Source organism: Somniosus microcephalus, chromosome 27 (assembly GCF_052327205.1).
Source record: "Somniosus microcephalus isolate GS21.2 chromosome 27, FLI_Smic_1.0, whole genome shotgun sequence".
Classification (NCBI taxonomy): Eukaryota; Metazoa; Chordata; class Chondrichthyes; order Squaliformes; family Somniosidae; genus Somniosus; species Somniosus microcephalus.
In genome coordinates, this window is record NC_141013.1 from 16,130,621 (window position 1) to 16,152,176 (window position 21,556).

The 21,556-nt window shown below is 50.7% G+C and overlaps 1 protein-coding gene across 2 annotated transcripts in view; it reads left to right on the forward strand.

The window, feature by feature from the left end:
* Positions 1–21,556, forward strand: part of LOC147100008 (NT-3 growth factor receptor-like) — a 945,826-nt gene that overhangs the window by 540,568 nt on the left and 383,702 nt on the right. For both annotated transcript variants that reach the window (XM_085968572.1, XM_085968573.1), the window contains exons 5-6: positions 3,193–3,347; positions 9,711–9,853. In XM_085968572.1, the coding sequence (XP_085824698.1) occupies positions 3,193–3,347; positions 9,711–9,853 (298 nt within the window). The remainder of the gene's footprint in view (positions 1–3,192; positions 3,348–9,710; positions 9,854–21,556) is intronic.

Genomic DNA, 21,556 nt, shown 5'->3' on the forward strand with positions numbered 1-21,556 from the left:
TCACTTTCCATTGGCAGCTGCTCCAGCCGTTGATTTTTATACGAAGAAACTTACTTCGGCACAGCTGATGTCTTAGTTCCTGATTGTTCAGCCGACATCTGCTTCCTTTGGCTGCCTGCTGCAAAAATGCCAACCTGCATCCGTATCTTTAGTACATCGCGGTGCCCATTTATTTAAAGGGAAACACTCTGATTCCAGTAACTCAGTGTCTCTATTCATTATGGTTACATCCTGAATGTGGAGGTTCCTCACGTAATATCAGTTCTGGTTTCCTAACCTGTAGCACACTTCCCCTGGACCCCAGTGGTTACACAATCTGTGCCTCCTGGTGTCAGTGGCTGCTTGTTCCACTACCAAAATCCCCTGGACTCCAGTGGGTGTGCGGTCCAGTGCCCACTACTCCTCGACCCCAGTGGGTGTACGGTCCAGTGCTCACTACGCCTGGACCCCATTGGGTGTGCGGTCCAGTGCCCACTACTCCTGGACCCCAGTGGGTGTGCGGTCCAGTGCCCACTACTCCTGGACCCCAGTGGGTGTGCAGCCAGTGCCCACTACTCCTCGACCCCAGTGGGTGTGCAGCCAGTGCCCACTACTCCTCGACCCCAGTGGGTGTGCGGTCCAGTGCCCACTACTCCTCGACCCCAGTGGGTGTGCGGCCAGTGTCCACTACTCCTGGACCCCAGTGGGTGTGCAGCCAGTGCCCACTACACCTGGACCCCAGTGGGTGTGCGGTCCAGTGCCCACTACTCCTCGACCCCAGTGGGTGTGCGGTCCAGTGCCCACTACTCCTGGACCCCAGTGGGTGTGCGGTCCAGTGCCCACTACTCCTGGACCCCAGTGGGTGTGCGGTCCAGTGCCCACTACTCCTGGACCCCAGTGGGTGTGCAGCCAGTGCCCACTACTCCTCGACCCCAGTGGGTGTGCGGTCCAGTGCCCACTACTCCTCGACCCCAGTGGGTGTGCGGTCCAGTGCCCACTACTCCTGGACCCCAGTGGGTGTGCGGTCCAGTGCCCACTACTCCTGGACCCCAGTGGGTGTGCGGTCCAGTGCCCACTACTCCTGGACCCCAGTGGGTGTGCAGCCAGTGCCCACTACTCCTGGACCCCAGTGGGTGTGCAGCCAGTGCCCACTACACCTGGACCCCAGTGGGTGTGCGGTCCAGTGCTCACTACTCCTGGACCCCAGTGGGTGTGCGGTCCAGTGCCCACTACTCCTGGACCCCAGTGGGTGTGCAGCCAGTGCCCACTACTCCTGGACCCCAGTGGGTGTGCGGTCCAGTGCCCACTACTCCTCGACCCCAGTGGGTGTGCAGCCAGTGCCCACTACTCCTCGACCCCAGTGGGTGTGCAGCCAGTGCCCACTACTCCTGGACCCCAGTGGGTGTGCAGCCAGTGCCCACTACTCCTGGACCCCAGTGGGTGTGCGGCCAGTGCTCACTACACCTGGACTCCAGTGGGTGTGCGGTCCAGTGCTCACTACTCCTCGACCCCAGTGGGTGTGCAGCCAGTGCTCACTACTCCTCGACCCCAGTGGGTGTGCGGTCCAGTGCCCACTACTCCTGGACCCCAGTGGGTGTGCGGTCCAGTGCTCACTACTCCTCGACCCCAGTGGGTGTGCAGCCAGTGCTCACTACTCCTGGACCCCAGTGGGTGTGCGGTCCAGTGCTCACTACTCCTGGACCCCAGTGGGTGTGCGGTCCAGTGCCCACTACTCCTGGACCCCAGTGGGTGTGCGGTCCAGTGCTCACTACTCCTGGACCCCAGTGGGTGTGCAGCCAGTGCCCACTACTCCTGGACCCCAGTGGGTGTGCAGCCAGTGCCCACTACTCCTCGACCCCAGTGGGTGTGCAGCCAGTGCCCACTACACCTGGACCCCAGTGGGTGTGCGGTCCAGTGCTCACTACTCCTGGACCCCAGTGGGTGTACGGTCCAGTGCCCACTACTCCTCGACCCCAGTGGGTGTGCGGTCCAGCGCTCACTACTCCTGGACCCCAGTGGGTGTGCGGTCCAGTGCTCACTACTCCTCGACCCCAGTGGGTGTACGGTCCAGTGTCCACTACTCCTCGACCCCAGTGGGTGTGCGGTCCAGTGCTCACTACTCCTGGACCCCAGTGGGTGTGCAGCCAGTGCCCACTACTCCTCGACCCCAGTGGGTGTGCGGCCAGTGCCCACTACTCCTGGCCCCTGATGGTTAATCAGCCCACAGCCCTTGCCTTTTGAACCCAGGTAGTAATTGGGTTGCAGATGAAGTTACAATCCTGGTGCGGCCAGGTTGCACCCACACATGGTGCAGACTCTCCTGTGTGTATCGCATGACTGGTAACTCTGCACATTTCATACTAACATATTTCAGACACAGTCTGCAGGAAATACTAGCCGTGTGTGTTTCCATTGTTGCTGCCACCACACAAGTTATTGGAGCGACTAACACCACGGGCTAACACGATGTGGACTCAGCCTATAATCCCCCCGCCAACCCCCATACTATCCCTCCCCACAAAGTCAGTGATCTCAGCTGTGTCTGTTCAGGGGCCTGGTTCAAGGGCCTGGTTCAAGGGCCAGGTTCAGAGGGCCAGGTTCAAGGGCCTGGTTCAGAGGGCCTGGTTCAGGGGCCTGGTTCAAGGGCTTGGTTCAGAGGGCCTGGTTCAGAGGGCCAGGTTCAAAGGGCCTGGTTCAGAGGGCCAGGTTCAAGGGCCTGGTTCAGAGGGCCTGGTTCAGGGGCCTGGTTCAAGGGCTTGGTTCAGAGGGCCTGGTTCAGAGGGCCTGGTTCAGAGGGCCTGGTTCAAGGGCCTGGTTCAAGGGCTTGGTTCAGAGAGCCTGGTTCAGAGGGCCTGGTTCAGAGGGCCTGGTTCAGAGGGCCTGGTTCAGAGGGCCTGGTTCAGGGGCCTGGTTCAAGGGCCTGGTTCAGAGGGCCTGGTTCAGAAGGCCTGGTTCAGAGACCTGCTCCAGAGGCCTAGTGCATCTCCATGAGCTGTAGGGGAAGAATCAGTGTGGCGGTCAGATCAGCATCGGTGGAGGTGTGAGAGAAAGTTGCTCGTCTAATCCCCTTGGCTGTCCTTGGAGTGGGGTTCAAGGAGATAGGTGAAAATTAGACAAAATGAGGCTTATATGCTGAAAAAAAAGATGGCAGCGCGATCTATCTTAGAGATTAATCTCTGAACCAACACTTTGTTCTCTTTTGTGACTTCCCAGTATTTTGGTCGGAAACCTATTCAACTGCAGCTGTGACATCCGCTGGATCCAGCTGTGGCAGGAGGCAGGCGAAGCACAGCTGGAGCGGCAGCAGCTGTACTGTAAGACTGATGGAGCAAACATCCTCCTCTCCCAGATGAACATCACACAGTGCGGTAAGTATCATTCAGACATGGCTGAGAAAACTCATTCCTGAACAGAGGAATCAGAAAACATTTCGAAAAACATCAATGGGCGGGACTAGATTTTGGTCTGAACTAAATTCTGTGCGTTAATATCCAATTTGCTTTTAGGGTCTTGATATTCCTCTCCAATGCACTTTGGACGCAAAGAAGAGGGGCCGAGATCCTCGAAAATGGATCTCCACCCTCATTACATTGGCTTGTGACCTTTCACGATGGTGGGTGTGGGGAGGGAGCACCAGCACCTACAACATGCGGAGACATTGTAAAAGGAAAAAGAAGACGCCTTTTACAACCTCAGCATGTCCCAAAGCGCTTTACAGCCAATTAAGTATTTTTGGAGTGTAGTCACTGTTGTAATGTAGGAAACGCAGCAGCCAATTTGCGCACAGCAAGCTCCCACAAACAGCAATGTGAATGACATAAATCGTGCCATTCATGTAGAAAGGACTTATGTAATATACTGGGTGGCCTGCTGGTGGCGTTGTCCAGGGAGAGTATAAATACTCGGGCATGGGCCCAGCTTGCTCAGGGACATTTTGTAAACAGGAACTAGTGAAGGACAACTAGACTTCCATGTTGTGAAACAGTCAATTAAAGCCTTGTTTAATACTCTGACCAAGTGCCTAGTAGTTTTCTTACGTCAGTGATAATGACCAGATAATCTGTTTTAGTGATGTTGACTGAGGGATAAATATTGGCCAGGACACCGGGAAGAACTCCCCTGCTCTTCTTTGAAACAGTGCCGTGGGATCTTTTACGTCCACCTGAGAGAGTAGACGGGGCCTCAGTTTATCATCTCATTCGAAAGACGGCACCTCTGACAGTGCAGCACTCCCTCAGCACTGCATTGGAGTGTCAGCCTAGATTTTATTTTGTGCTCAAGTCTCTGAACAATCTTCTGACTCAGAGGTTAGAGTGCTACTAGCTGAGCCACAGCTGACATTCTAACTGTTCCTCCTGCCCCATTTTTCTCTCCGAACAGCAGCTGGCTGCCCATTTTCAGGGGTTAGCGAAGAAGCCCCTTCTCAGGTCACGAGAAGGCCTAAAAAGACAAGGGGCCTTCTTTTCCCCCCACGCACCCCCCCCCCCCGGGACCCATTGGATCCTCTGGTCTGGAGATCTTCTGACTGCTGTTTTTGGCTACCTTTCTGCCCACTGCCAGGGGCAGGTTTAAACCCACAAGTACCAGCTAGTTCAGGTCAGGCGCAGTGCACTTTGGATGTCCTGTCTTTGACTTGCGCCCCAGCACAGTGAGCTGAAGAGAAATATCAAGGCCTATGTGTCTTGATTGGCTAATTTCCTGAGAAGGTCATAGAACATAAAAGAAACACCAGGAAGATGAAAAGGTTATTGGGCCTGTGCTGCTGACCCAAATACAATCGAATCCTATTAATTCAAAGTCATCTTTCACTTGAAGAAAACTTAAATTACCCGCAAGTTCAAATTAAGCACTTTTAAGAAAACAGCACAGAGAGCAATTTTTCCCCCACAGTTTTTCCAATTTGAATTCATGAATAATTCAAATTAAGCAACTTTGAATTAAGAAGAGTAGACAGTATCTGCATAACTGATGTGCATAACTGATCTAAATTTTTCTGCAAGTCTTTAGCTGCAGACACGGTCCCCACTGTTCTTTTATATTTTTGCGTGTTGTTTGCAAATTAAACAGGTTTACATTACATTTTCCGATCATCTTCCGAGTAGGCACTTTACAGACTTCTGGACTCAATATCGAGTTCAACAATTTCAGATCATAACCTCGGCCCCTATTACATTTTTATATATATATTTTTTATCCACACCGTTGTTTTGTGCCCGTCCCCCTTTTTCTCTCTCCCACATGGCAGCTGCCTCTCATTCTGCCAGCGCATTTCACACCTAATCTAGAGCCGTCTTTTGTCTCCACTAGTCCTATCACCATCTCGTCTGGTTTTGAATACCTCTTAATGTCTCTTCACTTCTCTTTTGTTCTTTCATTCCCATTTCCCAGCCCCCAAACTGGCCTTTTAATCTGTTTCATTTCCTGTGTTTTTTCAGTCCTGACGAAGGGTTTCGACCTGAAACGTTGACTCTATTTCTCTCTCCACGGATGTTGCCTGGCCTGCTGAGTTTTTCCAGCATTTTCTGTTGTTAATTCGGATTTCCAGCATCCGCAGTATTTTGCTATCGTTACATTACATTTATATTGGCCATTACTAAATTGGGGGTGATTTTAACCCTACTCTCTCAGCAGAAACCTGGCGGGTGGGGGGTTAAAATTGTCCTGCCTCTTACCTGTCCAAAAGCCGCCATGATCGCAACATCTGCAATTTTAACCTGCTCTTCTGAGCAGGCAGTAAGGACACCCGCCCAGAGCCAACAGGGTCCTTCTTTACATATGCATGCTGCGGTCTGGTGACATCATTGAGACCCGATTGTAATTTTAACTCTGACCTGAACGGGGAATCCAGCTGAAGTTAAAAAGGGGGCATAAGCACTGACCCTGTGGTATGGCACTGAATACCTCCTTTGCGCACAGCAAACTCCCAAACATTGGTCCCTCAGAGACCGAGACTGGGAAAATAATAATGGGAAACAAGGAAATGGCAGAGGCATTGAACAAATATTTAGTATCTGTCTTCACAGTAGAGGACACTAAAAATATCCCAGTAATAGTAGAAAATTAAGGGGCAAGAGGGAGGGAGGAACTTAAACCAATCACTATCACTAGAGAAAACATGTTAGGCAAACTTATGGGTCCAAAGGCTGACAAATCCCCTGGACCTGATGGTCTGCATCCTAGGATGTTAAACGAAGTGGCTACAGAGGTATTGGATGCATTGGTTGTAATCTTCCAAAATTCCCTTGACTCTGGAAAAGTCCCTGTGGATTGGAAAACCGCAAATGTAACGCCCTTATTCAAAAAAGGAGGGAGACAGAAAGCAGGAAACTATAGGCCAGTTAGCCTAACATCTGTCATTGGCATAATGCTCAAATCCATTATTAAGGAAGTAATAGCAGGGCATTTAGAAAATCGTAATACAATGGTTTTATGAAAGGGAAATTGTGTTTGACAAATCTATTAGAGTTCTTTGAGGAGGTAACAAGCAAGGTGGATAAAGGGGAAACAGTAGATGTGGTGTATTTGGATTTTCAAAAGGCATTCAACAAGGTGCCACATAAAAGGTTACTGCATAAGATAAGAGCTCATGGTGTTGGGGGTAATATATTAGATTGGATAGAGGATTGGCTAACTAACAGAAAACAGAGAGTTGGGATAAATGGGTCATTTTCAGGATGGCAATCTGTAACAAGTGGGGTGCAACAGGGATCAGTGCTGGGGCCTCAACTATTTTCAATCTATATTAATGACTTGGAGGAAGGAAGAGAGTGTATTGTAGCCAAATTCGCAGAAGATGCAAAGATAGGCGGGAAAGCAAGATGTGAGGAGGACATAAAGGGAGAAAAATTCGGTTGCTTTGCGCCTCCTGTTAGAGCCCAACGGGGCGCAAAGCTACTAGCCCCCGGGCAGGGCGCCGCCAACACCTCCCGCAAAATTCAGTGGGAGGTTAGCGGCGCCGGTAACCGTTAGCGCCCTGTGGCACTACGCCGCCGGTGATGATGTCAATGCCGTGCGCAGCGCCCCGCTCGTGCCCCAGCCACGATCTTCGGTAGCGCCCCCTGACTTACCGCCAGAAGTTATGTCCCATGGGGTCAGGGGGCCCTACCTGCGGCCGGGGCGGCGCTAATTAAAGGCGAGGTGCTGGGCGGCCATTTTTGTTGCTGACCATCTGCCAGCACCTGCCCCCGTTGCTGTCCTCGGCCTCCTGAGCAGTCCCCCCCCCGCGGAGTGCCTGCTGCGCTCCATGAGCCCGACCCTTCTCTTGAGTGCCGGGCTCTTCTGCCGGCACTCCGATCCCTGGTGGCCCAGCTGGGCCCCGGGTCTTGGCCCCTCCCCTTTAAGAAGGGGTGGAAGGCCTGCAGTACTGCGGCACGACATGCCACAGCGTGTGGCGCTGCGGCACATAGTGCCGCGATATTCCCCCATAGCGCCCCAAGAGGGAGGCGTGGCGCTTCCAGTAACACCCCGCTTCTCTCTTGAGGCGCTACCGATGAATTTTGGCTGCGGGGGCGCTAATTTTTTCGGGACAATAAAAGTAGCGCCCTGGCAAAGTTAGTGCCCCAAAGGGGGCACGACTCAATTTTTCCCAATAGGATTCTGAGGAGGTTGGACAGGGTAGATGCTGAGAGGATGTTTCTCCTCATCAGGGAATCCAAAACTAGGGGGCATAGTCTCAGAATAAGGGGTCGCCCATTTAAGACGGAGATGAGGAGGAATTTCTTCTCTCAGAGGGTCGTGAATCTTTGGAATTCTTTACCTCAGAGAGCTGTGGAAGCTGGGTCATTGAATATATTCAAGGCTGAGATAGACAGATTTTTGAGCAACAGGGGAGTCAAGGGTTATGGGGAGCGGGCAGGAAAGTGGAGTTGAGGCCAAAATCGGATCAGTCATGATCTCATTAAATGGCGGAGCAGGCTCGAGGGGTCGAATGGCCTGCTCCTGCTCCTGTTTCTTATTTCTTATGTTATCCCCTCAGTCGGTCGTCATTCCTCTCACGGGTTAAGTCTATTTCTTATCCTGCAACAAAATTCTTATCCAGTCCTATGTTCTAGCCTGGTTTCACTCAGCTTCTAGTTTAATTAGGAGTCTTTCATGTGGAACTTTTCAAAAGATTAATAAAAGTCTAAGTAGCAGGTTCAATAGTAACTTTCAAAAGGGAACTGAATATATACTTAGAAAGGAAACATTTGCCAATGGGGGAAGAGCAGGGGAATAGAAACATAGAAGATAGGAGCAGGAGTAGGCCATTCGGCCCTTCGAGCCTGCTCCGCCATTCAACGAGATCATGGCTGATCATCCAAACCCTAGCACCCGGTCCCTACACCGACAGCCATCCCACCCAAGCCCAATCCCCGTAACCCCACGTATTTAATCCCCCCTAACACTAAGGGACGAATTGGTAGCTCTCTCAGAGAGCCGGCACAGGCACGATGGGCCGAACAGCCTCCTTCTGTGCTATATGCTTCAAGAAATAAATTGTATCAGGGGGAAATCAGCTATGTACTTCATCATAAATGGTAAAACTTTATAAGCAGTAGAGGAACAGAGAAATTAGTGGTTCAGATAAACAGATCTTTAAAAGATGGAGAATAAGTTGATAAAACTGTTTTTAAATTAAGAAAAGTATATGGATTCTAGGTTTTATTTTTTAAAAAGGACATTGAGTACAAAAGCAATGAGGTAATGCTAAACCTATACAAATTATTGCTTAGGCCACAGTTAGAATATTGTACCCAGTTTTGGGTGTCTTTCTTTTGGGTGGTTGTCAAGGTAATGGAGAGGGTGAAGAGAGATCCAGTAAGATGATATCATGGATGAGAGGCTTTAGTAATGAGGAGAAACTGGGGTTCTTTTTCATTAGAGTCAAGAAGGCTAAAAGGAAATCTAACAGAGATACTGGAAAATTATGAGGGACTTTGATAAAGTAAATCAGGAAAAACTGTTTCCATTGATTAGTGAGATGGTAACTAGAGGCCATAAAATTCACCAGAACAATGACAGGAAAGACTGGGAGAATTATTTTTCAGCTTTAGGTTGTTAGGACATCGAATGCCCTGCCAGGAACAATGGAGGAAGCAAAATCCATAATAGCTTTTAAAAGGAAAGTGGACAAATACTTGAAAAAGAAGAAATGGGGGTATGGCAGGGACTGGAACAGGTATAACGGGACAAATGGTCTCCTTCTGTGCTGTAACATTCTATGATTCTGTGATTATTGGTAAGACCCACCCCTTCTAACTCCATGCTGAATGTTCTTTATTAAGCTATTGTTGTACAGGTTCTTCTCCAACTTACCCCTATTCTTTGACCTGTCATTGATAATGATAGATGTCGGCCTCATATTTGATCCCCATTTTAATGCAGACACTATATTTGCTGCTTCTAGCCCTGTGGAACCTTAAATGTCTCTTTCATAATTGGCACCTTATGATATACGCCATCCAACCCAAGCGATTTGTTGATGTTCAGTCCCTTTAGCCTGTCGATTATCTCTACCTCGTGAGTCCCGGGTTTTAGTGTAGAATATTACGACGGAGTGGTCCTATTGTACGACCTCCAGCAGCTTCTGTCTCAGACACAGGATTCTGACACGGTTAAAGCAGAAGATTTTTTTATGTGTCTCACCTCCTGCTTTAATCTCCTTGTTCCCTCCCCCTTCCGCTGCTGCGGACACAAGTGCTTTAATCTGTAAGGGTTTCCCTTCACCAGATGCTTTTTTTTCTGCTGTGTAGAATTGCCGGAGATCAGCGTGAGTCACAGTAATGTGACAGTGAAAGCGGGAGAGGACGCGGTGGTGACGTGTAACGGATCGGGCTCTCCACTCCCCGACGTGGATTGGAACGTCACTCATGTGCACTCCATTGGCATCCACCAGGTAAGAGAAAGAAAGACTTGCATTTAACAGCACCTTTCATGACCTCAGGACGTCCCAAAGCGCTTTACAGCCAATGAAGTACTTTTGAAGTGTAGTCACTATAGAAGTGTAGGAAATGCGGCAGCCAATTTGTGCACAGTTTGGACAATTGTCCCACAAGCTAGATAAGGACCAGATAATCTGTCGCAGTGATGTTGGTTGAAGGATACTCTACCAGGACACCGGGGAGAACTTCCCTGCTCTTCTTAGAAATAGTGCCATGGATCTTTTATGTCCACCTGAGAGGTCAGATGGGGCCTCAGTTTAATGTCTCATCTGAAGGGCGGCACCTCTGACAATGCAGCGCTCCCTTAATACTACTCTGGAGTGTCAACTTAGATTTTCTGCTCAAGTCTTTGGAGTGGGACTTGGACCCACAACCTTCTGACTCAGGCAAGAGTGCTGCTCACTGAGCCATGGCTGATACCTCCTATCTCTTTTTTAAAAATTTGTTTATGGGTTGTGGGCATCGCTGGCAAGGTAAGCATTTATTACCCATCCTTAATTGCCCTTGAGAAGGTGGCGGTGAGCCGCCTTCTTGAGCCGCTACATTCCGTGTGGTGAAGGTACTCCCACAGTGCTGTTAGGGAGGGAGTTCCAGGATTTTGACCCAGTGACGATGATGGATCGGCGATATACTTGTGCTGGTCAATCAGTGAATAGTATCATAGAGTAGGATAGATATTATCTGGTCTCAGAACGACATAAGGAATTATGCTCCTAGTCAAAGTAACACTTGCAAAGTAGAGTAAAACCTGTTTATGATGAAGTGTTGTATAGCAAAGACTTGGCCAGCACTCCAAGTACCAACGCCATTCCCTCCTGTTGTGCACAGTCTGCCTGTGAGATCCAGCACAGTGAGGTTTGAATTCTGCCATACTATATTTAAAGAGGGCATCTGCCCTAATGAACTGCCTTGTAATCATCAGCGTGATCAAGGAGATCTTGGTATACATGCTGCTGTTTCTCACTGGTGAGATACTGGCCCAGATTCTCCGCTGGAGTTTTGCCCAGGAGCTGCCCTAAACCCGCTGGCTCCTCTCTGGTGCTCACCATTTCCAGGATTTCCTGCTGGAAGTGACGGGGGCATACAGTCCATCTGCCTATATATGGTCGGATATTGTAAAATGTTATGCAAATGATGGAAACATGCCATCCAACGTATCTTCTGTCGTTTGCACAATAGTAGGGCTGGATGTGAGGGACCACATCCTGTCCATCCCTGGTGTGCAGGTTGCTATTGGCAGCAGAGGGTCCCTTTAAAATCAAAATGGCCAATAAACCTCTGCCATCGATCGTGGCCACCAGGACTTACCATAGTCAATCTCTGTCCCCGCCCCCCCACAACCCCTCCCGAACCCTTGGAATCCCTGGAAGAGGCTGGAAAACTCACCTGGAAAATGCAAATGACCCTCTGGCCCAGACCAGGGGCGTATGCCAGTGGAAGGAGCATGTCCCGCTGAGGTGTGCCACGCTTCTGCCAGCAGACGATTTAGGCTCTTCTGTTTATTCTGCGGGTGAGAGGTGCCTGGGACGTAAACCTGAATTTATCTGGTACCACTTTAAGTTCCACATCCTCTTCATTTGTTATGGGCAAATCAGAGCTAAGGGAATTTTCCCTTCATGTGAAGCCATGTTGGATCCTCAGTCCATTCTGGGCTCCGGCAAAATATAAAAACCTGAGGGCAGGAAAATAAAAGAGGTGATTATCATCCATTTAAAATTATCAGTAACATAATCCAAAAATCAATGATCTTCGTTCTCCATTATTTATTGCCTGTCGGAGCTTTGCTGAGCCCCAGGCCTACCTCTGGACTGCTGTTCCTGTAGCGGTGCACAGAGGGGTGATCAGGAGAGACGCTGGCCGACCTTTGACTCAGAATCTCTCCAGGTGGCACCTGCTAACCTCCAGAACTTGCCTGGTGGGGACTCTCGGGGTGGGGGGAGGGGGCACGCTGAATCCTACCAGTTCGTGGTTCAGGCACGGCAGCATAGAACCAACATCTGCCACTGAGCAGCTGGGAACTTACCAAACAATCGCCTCCAACCGAACGCAAATAACCAGGAGCTGACAGACAGGGTAGAACCCACCCACAGTTTACAGTTGGTTAATGTTAGAGCTGCACACGCATGTAAAGCATATTGTACTACATGGAGTGACAGTGGCCCAAGGTACGAGAGCCCCGTAGCACAGCCAGAAGTGCTGGAGCCCCGTAGCGCAGCCAGAAGTGCTGGAGCCCCGTAACACAGGTACAGGGGACCCGGTTACACAACCAGAGGTGCAGGAGCCATGGGTACACAACAAAAGGTACGAGATCCCCGGTTACACAGCCGCAATTATTCAGTATACGGAAGCCTCAAAACCTGTTCCTGAATTTTGCAGGTTATTAGAGAATTCCGGATAATTAGGTGCCGTTTAAACGAGAGTTTCCTGTATTATCAAACCCATTCCAAGGTAATTCTCCCCCCCCACCCCACTTTCATATAATTTATACCTGACTTTGGTTTCAATGGTTGTGAACCGTGGTTTTGTGTGTAGACATTTGGGAGAGAGACAGCAAGTCAGTCATTTACTTCGGAGATCTGAAAGGCAGTGAAAGTGAAGCTCTCGAGTATTTTATTATTCTGAGAATCAGGTTATCTGCTCCATCACTTCTGCTCGCCTTTAAACTTGGTAGTGTACGGTGCTGTTATTTTCAAGAAATGGAGTGACGTCTGTTGTTGCTGAGATCCCAGTTGTTTGCGATAGTTGCTTACATAGGATTACACAGGATATACGGCACAGAAATAGGCCATTCGGCCCAACCAGTCCATGCCGACGTTTATGCTCCACTCGAGCCTCCTCCCATCTTTCCTCATCTAACTCTATCAGCATAACCCTCTATTCCCTTCTCCCTCATATGCTTGTCCAGCCTCCCCTTAAATGCATCTATACTGTTCGCTTCAACCACTCCCTGTGGTAGCGAGTTCCACATCTCACCACTCTTTGGGTAAAGAAGTTTCTTCGGAATTCCCTATTGGATTTCTTGGTGACTATCTTACAGGAAACTCTTTTTTATCCGGGACTGGCGGGACCGGCGTGCTGCCGGTTGATCAAAAAGTCCGGATTACAGAGAGGTATACTTACTAAGGTACGAGAGCCCCGTACACAGCCACAGATCCAGGCATCCCTGTTGCATAGCAACAGGTGCAGGAACCCCGGTTACACGGCCACAGATCCAGGCATCCCTGTTGCATAGCAACAGGTGCAGGAACCCCGGTTACACGGCCACAGATCCAGGAACCCCAGTTACACGACCACTAATAGGAAGTAAAACTTACCTGAACCTACTCCTGAATTTTGCCAGTTAAGAGAGATTTCCAGTTATTAGGTGCCGGTAAAAAGAGAGTTTCCTGTATAATGATGGCCTCTGCTTATGCTCTTCCCCACAAGTGGAAACATTCTCTCTGTATCCACTCTGTCAAAAGTTTTCATAATTTTAAAGACTTCTATTAGGTCACCCCTCAACCTTTTTTCAAGAGAAAAGAGACCCAGCCTGTTCATCCTTTCCTGATATGTATACCCTCGCATTTCTGTTACCATCCTTGTAAATCTTCTCTGCACCCTCTCCAGTGCCTCTATATCCTTTTTATAATATGGCGACCAGAACTGTACGCAGTACTCCAAGTGTGGTCTAACCAAGGTTCGATACAGGTTTAGCATAACTTCCCTACTTTTCAATTCTGTCCCTCTAGAAATAAACCCTAGTGCTTGGTTTGCTTTTTTTATGGCCTTGCTAACCTGTGGTGCAACTTTTAGCGATTTGTGTATTTGTACTCCGAGATCCCTTTGTTCCTCTACCCCACCTAGACTCGCACCCTCCAAGTGATAAGTCCCTATTCTTCCTACTAATCTGTAATACCTCACATTTATCTGTGTTGAACTTCATTTGCCAATTATATGCCCATTCTGCAAGTTTACTAATGTCCTCCTGTAATTTGTTGCAGTCCTCCTCAGTATTGACTATCCCCCCAAATTTGGTGACATCCGCAAATTTAGAAATTGTGCTTTTGATTCCAAAGTCTAAATAGTCTAAATCGTTAATGTAAATTGTGAACAGCAGTGGTCCCGGCACTGATCCTTGTGGAACACCACTACCTACCTTCTGCACTGTGAATAGCTACCCTTTACTCCTACACTCTGCTTTATGTCCTGAAGCCAGCCAGCAATCCATTCTGCTACTTGTCCCCTGACTCCACATTCTCTGACCTTGTTCATCAGTCTATTATGGGGTACCTTATCAAAGACCTTTTAAAAATCTAGATAACTTACATCTACTGCATTACCCTTGTCTACTCTCTCTGTTAGCTCTTCAAAAAATTCAATAAGGTTGGTCAAGCAAGACTTTCCCTTTTGAATCCATGCTGACTATTCATTATTATATTTTTGGTTTCTAGATGTTCTTCTATTTTCTCCTTTAGTAGGGATTCCATTATTTTTCCTGCCACCGATGTTAAGCTGACTGGCCTATAATTCCCTGGACATGTTCTATCCCCCTTCTTAAATATCGGTATTACGTTAGCTATCCGCTAGTGGGTGTCAACCAGTGACTCAGTTGGTAGCACCCTTGCCTCTGAGTCAGAAGGTTGTGGGTTCAAGTCCCACTCCAGAGACTTGAGCACATAAATCTAGGCTGACACTCCAGTGCAGTGCTGCACTGTCGGAGGTGCGTCTTTTGGATGAGATGTTAAACCGAGGCCTGCTCTCTCAGGTGGATGTAAAAGATTCCATGGCACTATTTTGAAGAAGAGCAGGGGAGTTATCCGTGGTGTCCTGGCCAATATTTATCCCTCAATTAACAAAAACAAATTAACTGGTCATTATCACATTGCTGTTTGTGGGAGCTTGCTGTGCGCAAATTGGCTGCCGTGTTTCCCACATTACAACAGTGATTACATTCCAAAAGTACTTCATTGGCTGTAAAGTGCTTTGAGACGTCTGATGATCGTGGAGGGCGCTATATAAATGCAAGTCTTTCTTTCTTTTCAGTCCTCTGACACTGTACCTTTTTCTAACAAATTAATAAATATGCTTCGTAATGCCTCAGCCATCTCTTCCCTAGATTCTTTTAAAATGCGTGGATGCAATCCATCCAGACCAGGGATTTTACCCTCTTTGAGTTTGATTAGTTTACTTAATATATCCCCTTTTTTAAAATTTTAAATGCACTTATCTTGTTACTAATCTCGTCATCCAATGTCATATCCATCTGTTGTATCTCTCTGGTAAATACTGAAGCGAAGTAACGATTTAATATTTCTGCCATCTCTCTATAGTTACCTGTGGTATCTGCAGATTGTGTATGTGTGGGGGGGAGGGGGAGGAGGGGAGGGTTGTTGTTGTCGAGGGTCGGCGTTGTCGAGAGATGCTGTTGTTGCCAAGGGTAACTGTTGCCGAGGGTCGCTGATTTTGAGGGATGCTATCGTTGTCGAGTAACACTGCTCAGCTTAGTAAGACTCCTCTATGAAGCATTGGTACTCTATTGAATATCATTACTTTATGTAATAACATAGCCCTATATATTAACGCTGAGGCAATAGCGATTTTCATACCTGCGTCTGCTGCCGTGAGACCCTAGGGCTGCAGCAGAGTTGTGGAAAATCAGGACTAGTGTGTCAATTCAAGTTACTTATAAAGTGAAATGGAGCTTATGGTAACGTCGGCAAATGATAGAATTCTCAAGCTGAGCATTGGCTGTAGTATGGAACACATCTTTGATGAAACCTGTCTGATTGTGAAATGATTGACAATCAGTTGTTGATCGAATGTAACAGGCAGGGTGTCAGGTGGCCTTGTTGTTTGGAATGTTGTTGTGTTAATTTAGCAACTAACATGGAAATTTAGAAAAATCCAAGGGTGTTTTTCCGATCTCTATCATTCCTATATTTCATATATGTATTCATATATATATAACATTTATAGACAATCTCCATTTCATGGGAAATAACTCAACAAAGCCTCAGACCTTCACAATTCTATCTTCACAAAACAGATCATTTTTTTTATAACATGCTCCGAATATCCAACTGGATCAAGGGCTGATTGTCAATCGTGGAGGTCCCAGAGCCTCGATTTATATCCTGAAGCATATTAACAAGTTATCTCTCAATAGGATTGACAGGGCATCGTGGTGCTTGCTGAATTTCAATCCGATTTTGCAAAATAATAACAGCTCTGTAAAGAGGGCATTTTTGTTAATTTTTTCTGCTGGTTGATCTGGTCTGGCACTGTGGCCCCCTTACAGTCACGGTGAGGGGATGGCCTAAGCAGCCATCACTGGCCACCATCAGCATTGTCGTCCTTGGATGATTCCAGGAACTGAAGAACGTTCCGCTTAACCGGCACAGGTACGATGGGCCGAATAGCCTCCTTCTGTGCTGTCGCATTCTGTGAAGTACAATAAACCTTCCCCTTTCTGACAGATCAATTCCAGTTTTCTGTGTCCTCACCAGATCCCTCAATCCTGCTCTAAGTGGTAACACCTAGGGCTAGATTTTCAGTATAGACAGTTTTGGGGCGCTAACCTTAGCGCCCGCCCGAAGTAGCGCCCCGTTGCCAGAAATTCAGTGGCTTCGCCCTAAGAGATTGGTGGAGCGCTAAAAGAGGCGTTCCACTCCTATCTTTAGGCGCTAAGCCGGCGGTCCAGAGGGATAGCGCCCAGGCGGGGCGCAGCGCGGGTGCGGTCATTTTTGGACTGACAGCAGACCCCGTGGCGCCGACCAGCTCTTAAAGGGGGAAGGGACGAATTGGTCTGCTGCCACGCCCTGCACACTGCAGCCTTGCAAAGAGGCCTCAACACTGCTGCTCAGCCCCAGGGAGTCATGGCAACGCCAGAGAAGGCCCGTCAGCGTGCCCTGCGCTTCTCAGAGGGTGATCTGGACATAATGGTCACAGCTCTGGAGGTGAGGCGCAAGATCTTGTTCCCAGAGAGTGGGAGGAATCCAACCCACCACGACTACACCAAAGCCTGGAAGCAGATCGCCCAGAGGGTGACGTTCACCAGCGATGCCCCCAGGACCCACAAACAATGTCGTAAAAAATACAACGATCTGACCAGGATTGTGAAGGTGAGTAGCCTTTCCAGTCTCCTCCTCATTCTTGCATGTACACCTGACATGATGGGCAAAGGGAGCTGAAAGTCCTATTGGCCAGCCCTCAGCCAGCAGCATTGGGACAGTCATGAGCATCACATGGCCATTCGGCACTCTACACTTTGTCCAAGCTATTCCACCATGGGAGGCAGTGCACACTACATCAGGGCTTCACTCTGTCCAAGCTATTCCACCATGGGAGGCAGTGCACACTACATCAGGGCTTCACTCTGTCCAAGCTATTCCACCATGGGAGGCAGTGCACACTACATCAGGGCTTCACTCTGTCCACGCTATTCCACCATGGGAGGCAGTGCACACTACATCAGGGCTTCACTCTGTCCACGCTATTCCACCATGGGAGGCAGTGCACACTACATCAGGGCTTCACTGCGCACTTACAGCCCGTCCTTTCTCTTGCAGGCTAAAGTAGCGGTTAATCGCCAGGCGCGTGCCAGGGGTGGCCGCGCCAAGCTGCAGAAGCTCACTCGGCTGGAGGAGCGCGTGTGTGTGCTCATGGGAGCCCGTGTGATTGTCCCCACAGCGTGCGGAGTATCCGACCCTCCACTGCCCGGCAATGGTAAGGACCTCGCCTTTTGGCCCTCTCGCGTCGCACTGGCCCATCCGAGCTACCTCCTTTGCCACTGTCCCACCAATGCGCTGAATGCCACCAGTCCTAACTCCCTCGCTGACGCCGTCTCCTCACTCTGAAGCTACTCTTGTGGATTCCTGCTTTCAGCTGGTGACGACCAGGACCCTGAAGCTGCCAGTGACAGCACCTCCGACCAGGAGGAGGAGGAGGAGCAAGCCGGACCTTCGGGGGAACAGTCACGTCCCGCAGGAGAGGAGGAAATGCTTGACACCTCCTCACTGGACGAGTGCCTGGAGGAACTGTCGCAGGGCAATGCAGCTTCTGGGACCAGTGGCGTCCAGCCACCCAGGAGCCGTGCGCGTGGCCCGCGGCCTTCCCCCCAAAGGGGGGAAGGATCAGAGGGGAGTGCTGCTGTTCGGCACACTCGCCGCCACCAACGCGGCAAGGGTCCCCTAGTTCGGCCCCCTCCTCCCCAGCGGGAGAGTCGCGACTCCAGTCCGGACAACTCCACCTCGGAGGAGGTGCGGAAGCTGGATAAGATGGCCGAGGATTCGGACCGGCGCCACACGGAGCTCATGAGCGTGGTGGGGCGCATGCCTGAGGCCATCGAGTCGCTGGCGACCAGTGTGCGCGAGTTCGGGGCAGCAACTGCCGCGAGTGGCCGCATGCTGACTGATGCCGTCAAGACCCTGGCGGCTGTGATGCGCGCGCACACCAGGACCACAGGGGCACTCACTGCTGCCACACGCGCTGTCTCAGGCAGGCATCGCCAGGGCAGCCGCCGCGCTGGACCATCCCAGCAAGCCGCCCCTCGGCTGACTGTTGCGGATCCTGCAGTGCGGGCCCGGCCGAGTGCCACCGCGCCACAGCACCAGCCAGCGCATCCCACACGCCAGCTGGCCCACATTGCGCCATCCGTCGCCGCCATTCCCCCACTGGGGCGTCAAGGGCAAGCGGCTGCAGCTGATGGTGGCCAGGCTCAGGTGCGCCACTCAGCAGACGGCCCCTCGAGGCCCAAACGCCGTGTAGGCCGCCCCCCAGCGGCATCTGGCGGAAGGGCATCTGAGCCTCAGGCACCTTCCCCCAGCCTCGCAGCAGCCACTGGGCAGAGCTTGCGAAGGAGCAGCAGGCCGGGCAGGGGAGGCAAAAGGCTGGGCAAGGTCTCGCCCTCGCGGGCCACTCAGTAGAGGGTGTTGGCAGCTTTCCTTTTATATGGCGGTGGCCATCTTTATTTTGCCCATGGTTGTGTTGTTGGAGGGCTTATTTTTTGCGTTAGGCCGACGTTGAGGCCCGGTTTGAAGAAAGGGGGAGTGACTCCTCCCCAGTTTGTGGGAGTGAGTCGTTTGTTGGGCTTTTTGTGGGGCCCGTTTATTGTTTTTGGGGATTCATGTGGGAAGGGCTTTTCATTTTTGTGTAATAAAAAATTATCTTTATTCATGCAGTCTCCATGGTTGTTCTTCTTAGTGTTTGTTGGCTTCGCCGGCTGAGGGTTTGCGGAGCGGCTGCATTCATCTTCCCTCATGGCCCCTGGCCATTCCCTGACAGGGGGCTTAGAAGTACCGTGTAATAAGGTGGCGTCGTGCGGCCCTTGGCCCTGGTCGCTCCCTCCTGGGAACGTACGCCTGCTCCTCCTCCTCCTCCTCCTCATGCTCCTCCTGCTCCTCCTCCTGAGGTGCTGGTCCAACGTCAGGTGGCAGTGCCTGAGTCCTGCGGATAGCCAGGTTGTGTAGCATGCAGCAAACCACCACAAATTGGGAGACCCGGTCCGGCGAATACTGGAGAGCTCCTCCGGAGCGATCAAGGCAGCGGAACCGCTGCTTGAGGACCCCAATAGTTAGCTCGATGATGTTGCGGGTGGTTTGATGGCTCTCGTTGTAGGCCTCTTCAGCAGCGCTCCTGGGCGCGCGGAGCGGGGTCATGAGCCAGGTGCACAAAGGATAGCCTTTGTCCCCGAGTAGCCATCCTCTTGGGGGAGGCTGTGCCTGGAACATGTCATGCACAGTACTCTGCCGCAGGATAAAGGCATCGTGGCTGCTGCCTGGGAAGCTGGCATTGACTGCCATGATGCGCTGCTTGTGGTCACACACCAGCTGCACATTCAGAGAATGGTAGCCCTTCCTGTTGCGATACTGCTCGCCATGCTCCAGAGGGGCCCGCAAAGCCACATGCGTACAGTCAATGGCGCCCTGCACCAAGGGGAATTCCCCGAGTCTGGAAAATCCCAATGCGCGCTGATGCTGGCTCTCCAGGGCCATGGGGAAGGAGATGAATTGGCTTCTCCTTCTGAACAGTGCTTCGGTCACCTGGCGAATGCGCGCCGTACTGGGAGATGTTTGCTATGTCCCCAGCAGCGTATTGGAAGGAGCCGGTGGCATAGAAGTTCAATGCCACCGTCACCTTCACTTCCACCGACAGAGACGTCCTGCACCTGAGCTTTGGCCGCAGATCTCGGCGAAGCAGGTGGCAGATCTCTGCAATCACCTCCTTTCGGAATCGGAGCCTTTTAACACATCGCGCGGCACTCATGTTTAGGTAGGAGCGCTGCTGGCGGTATAGCCTGACTGGGTAAGGCCTACGTGGCCGACGCCTGTAGCCCCCTCTGCCTCTAGCCAGGGCTGCCCCTCTCACAATGCGTCTGCGAGCCCTACGGACATGGAGCTGCAGCTCCGCGTTGGCACCCCATGCAACCCCCATCAAATCCTGGCAAACACTCTAATTTCCAAAAGGCCACTTGCAGCGCTCTGGCCTGAGTCCAAAAATACCTGGCTCTTGCTGCTTGAAACCAGTTAGCTATCCTCCTTGTGTCTCCAGAAATGCGTTGCACAAGAGTGTTTTCTGAAAAAAGGCTGGCCTTTATACTGGAGAGTACGTCCCCTTTAATTTGCGCCCCCCGGGGCCCGCGCTGGTTGTGTTGCGTTCCTTTTTCCAAACGCTCCGGCCGCCAGCCGCACAATGGGGCGGTCCGACTGAAGTTTGGAATCGGGGCGCACAAAGGGCGTTGCACGAGGATGTGACGTCATTTTCTGCGCGCGCATCCGGGCGGGCGCTAAACTTTGCGCCGGCGCTAACGGGCAACTTAATTTGGGGCGGGGCGCAAACTGCGCTGCGCCCGGGCGCTACACGCATAGTGCCCGAAAAACACTTCTCTTAAGGCGCTAACTGCTGGCGCAAGCGACTGAAAATCTAGCCCCTAATGTCCCCTTGAACACACTTAAACCGTCCACTTTCGTAGCTGTCCTGACGACCTAGTCCACAACATGACGACCCTTTGTGTGAAAAGACTTCCCCCTCACTCCTAACTTCCTCATTTTCAACTTCTGCCACCTGACGTTTGAACCTGTCACCACAGTGAACTAAACAGTTGCTGGAAAAAGAGGAATGTTCATTTATTAGGGAAGCGAGCAGGAGGACGGGATCAGAATACGTGGCTCACGCGGAGCAAAGCGTTGGCATGAATCAGCTGGGCCGAACAGCCTGTTTCTGTGCCCGCACATTTTACTGATCCCAACTTCAACCAACACTGCCGGAGTCAGGTTAACTGGTTACTCATCTCGCTGCTGTTCGTGGAATCTTGCTGTGTGCAAAATGCCTGCTTAATGTCAGTCTCTGCGGCTTGGAGTCATTGACTGAGAATGTGATAAAAGAAGAAAAGGTCTGCAAATCACGAATCAGTTTGCCTGGTGCTCCTTTCAACGACTGAGCGCAGCCTCAATCATTGAAATGAATCCAGTCGATTTGTGGGGGGCCCCGAGTCTCACTGGTTGGAAGACAAAAGGCATTGGAAGAGGCGAGGTATTTACAAGCAATAAACTGGAGCAAACATCAGCGATTACATTATGTGTCTGTTGGGGGGAACTGCAGGAAAGAGGAAAGGCGGATTAAGATGAATACTGTTGTCGTCACTAATCACCCGCTCCCTTTCTCTTTAGAACCACACTGTG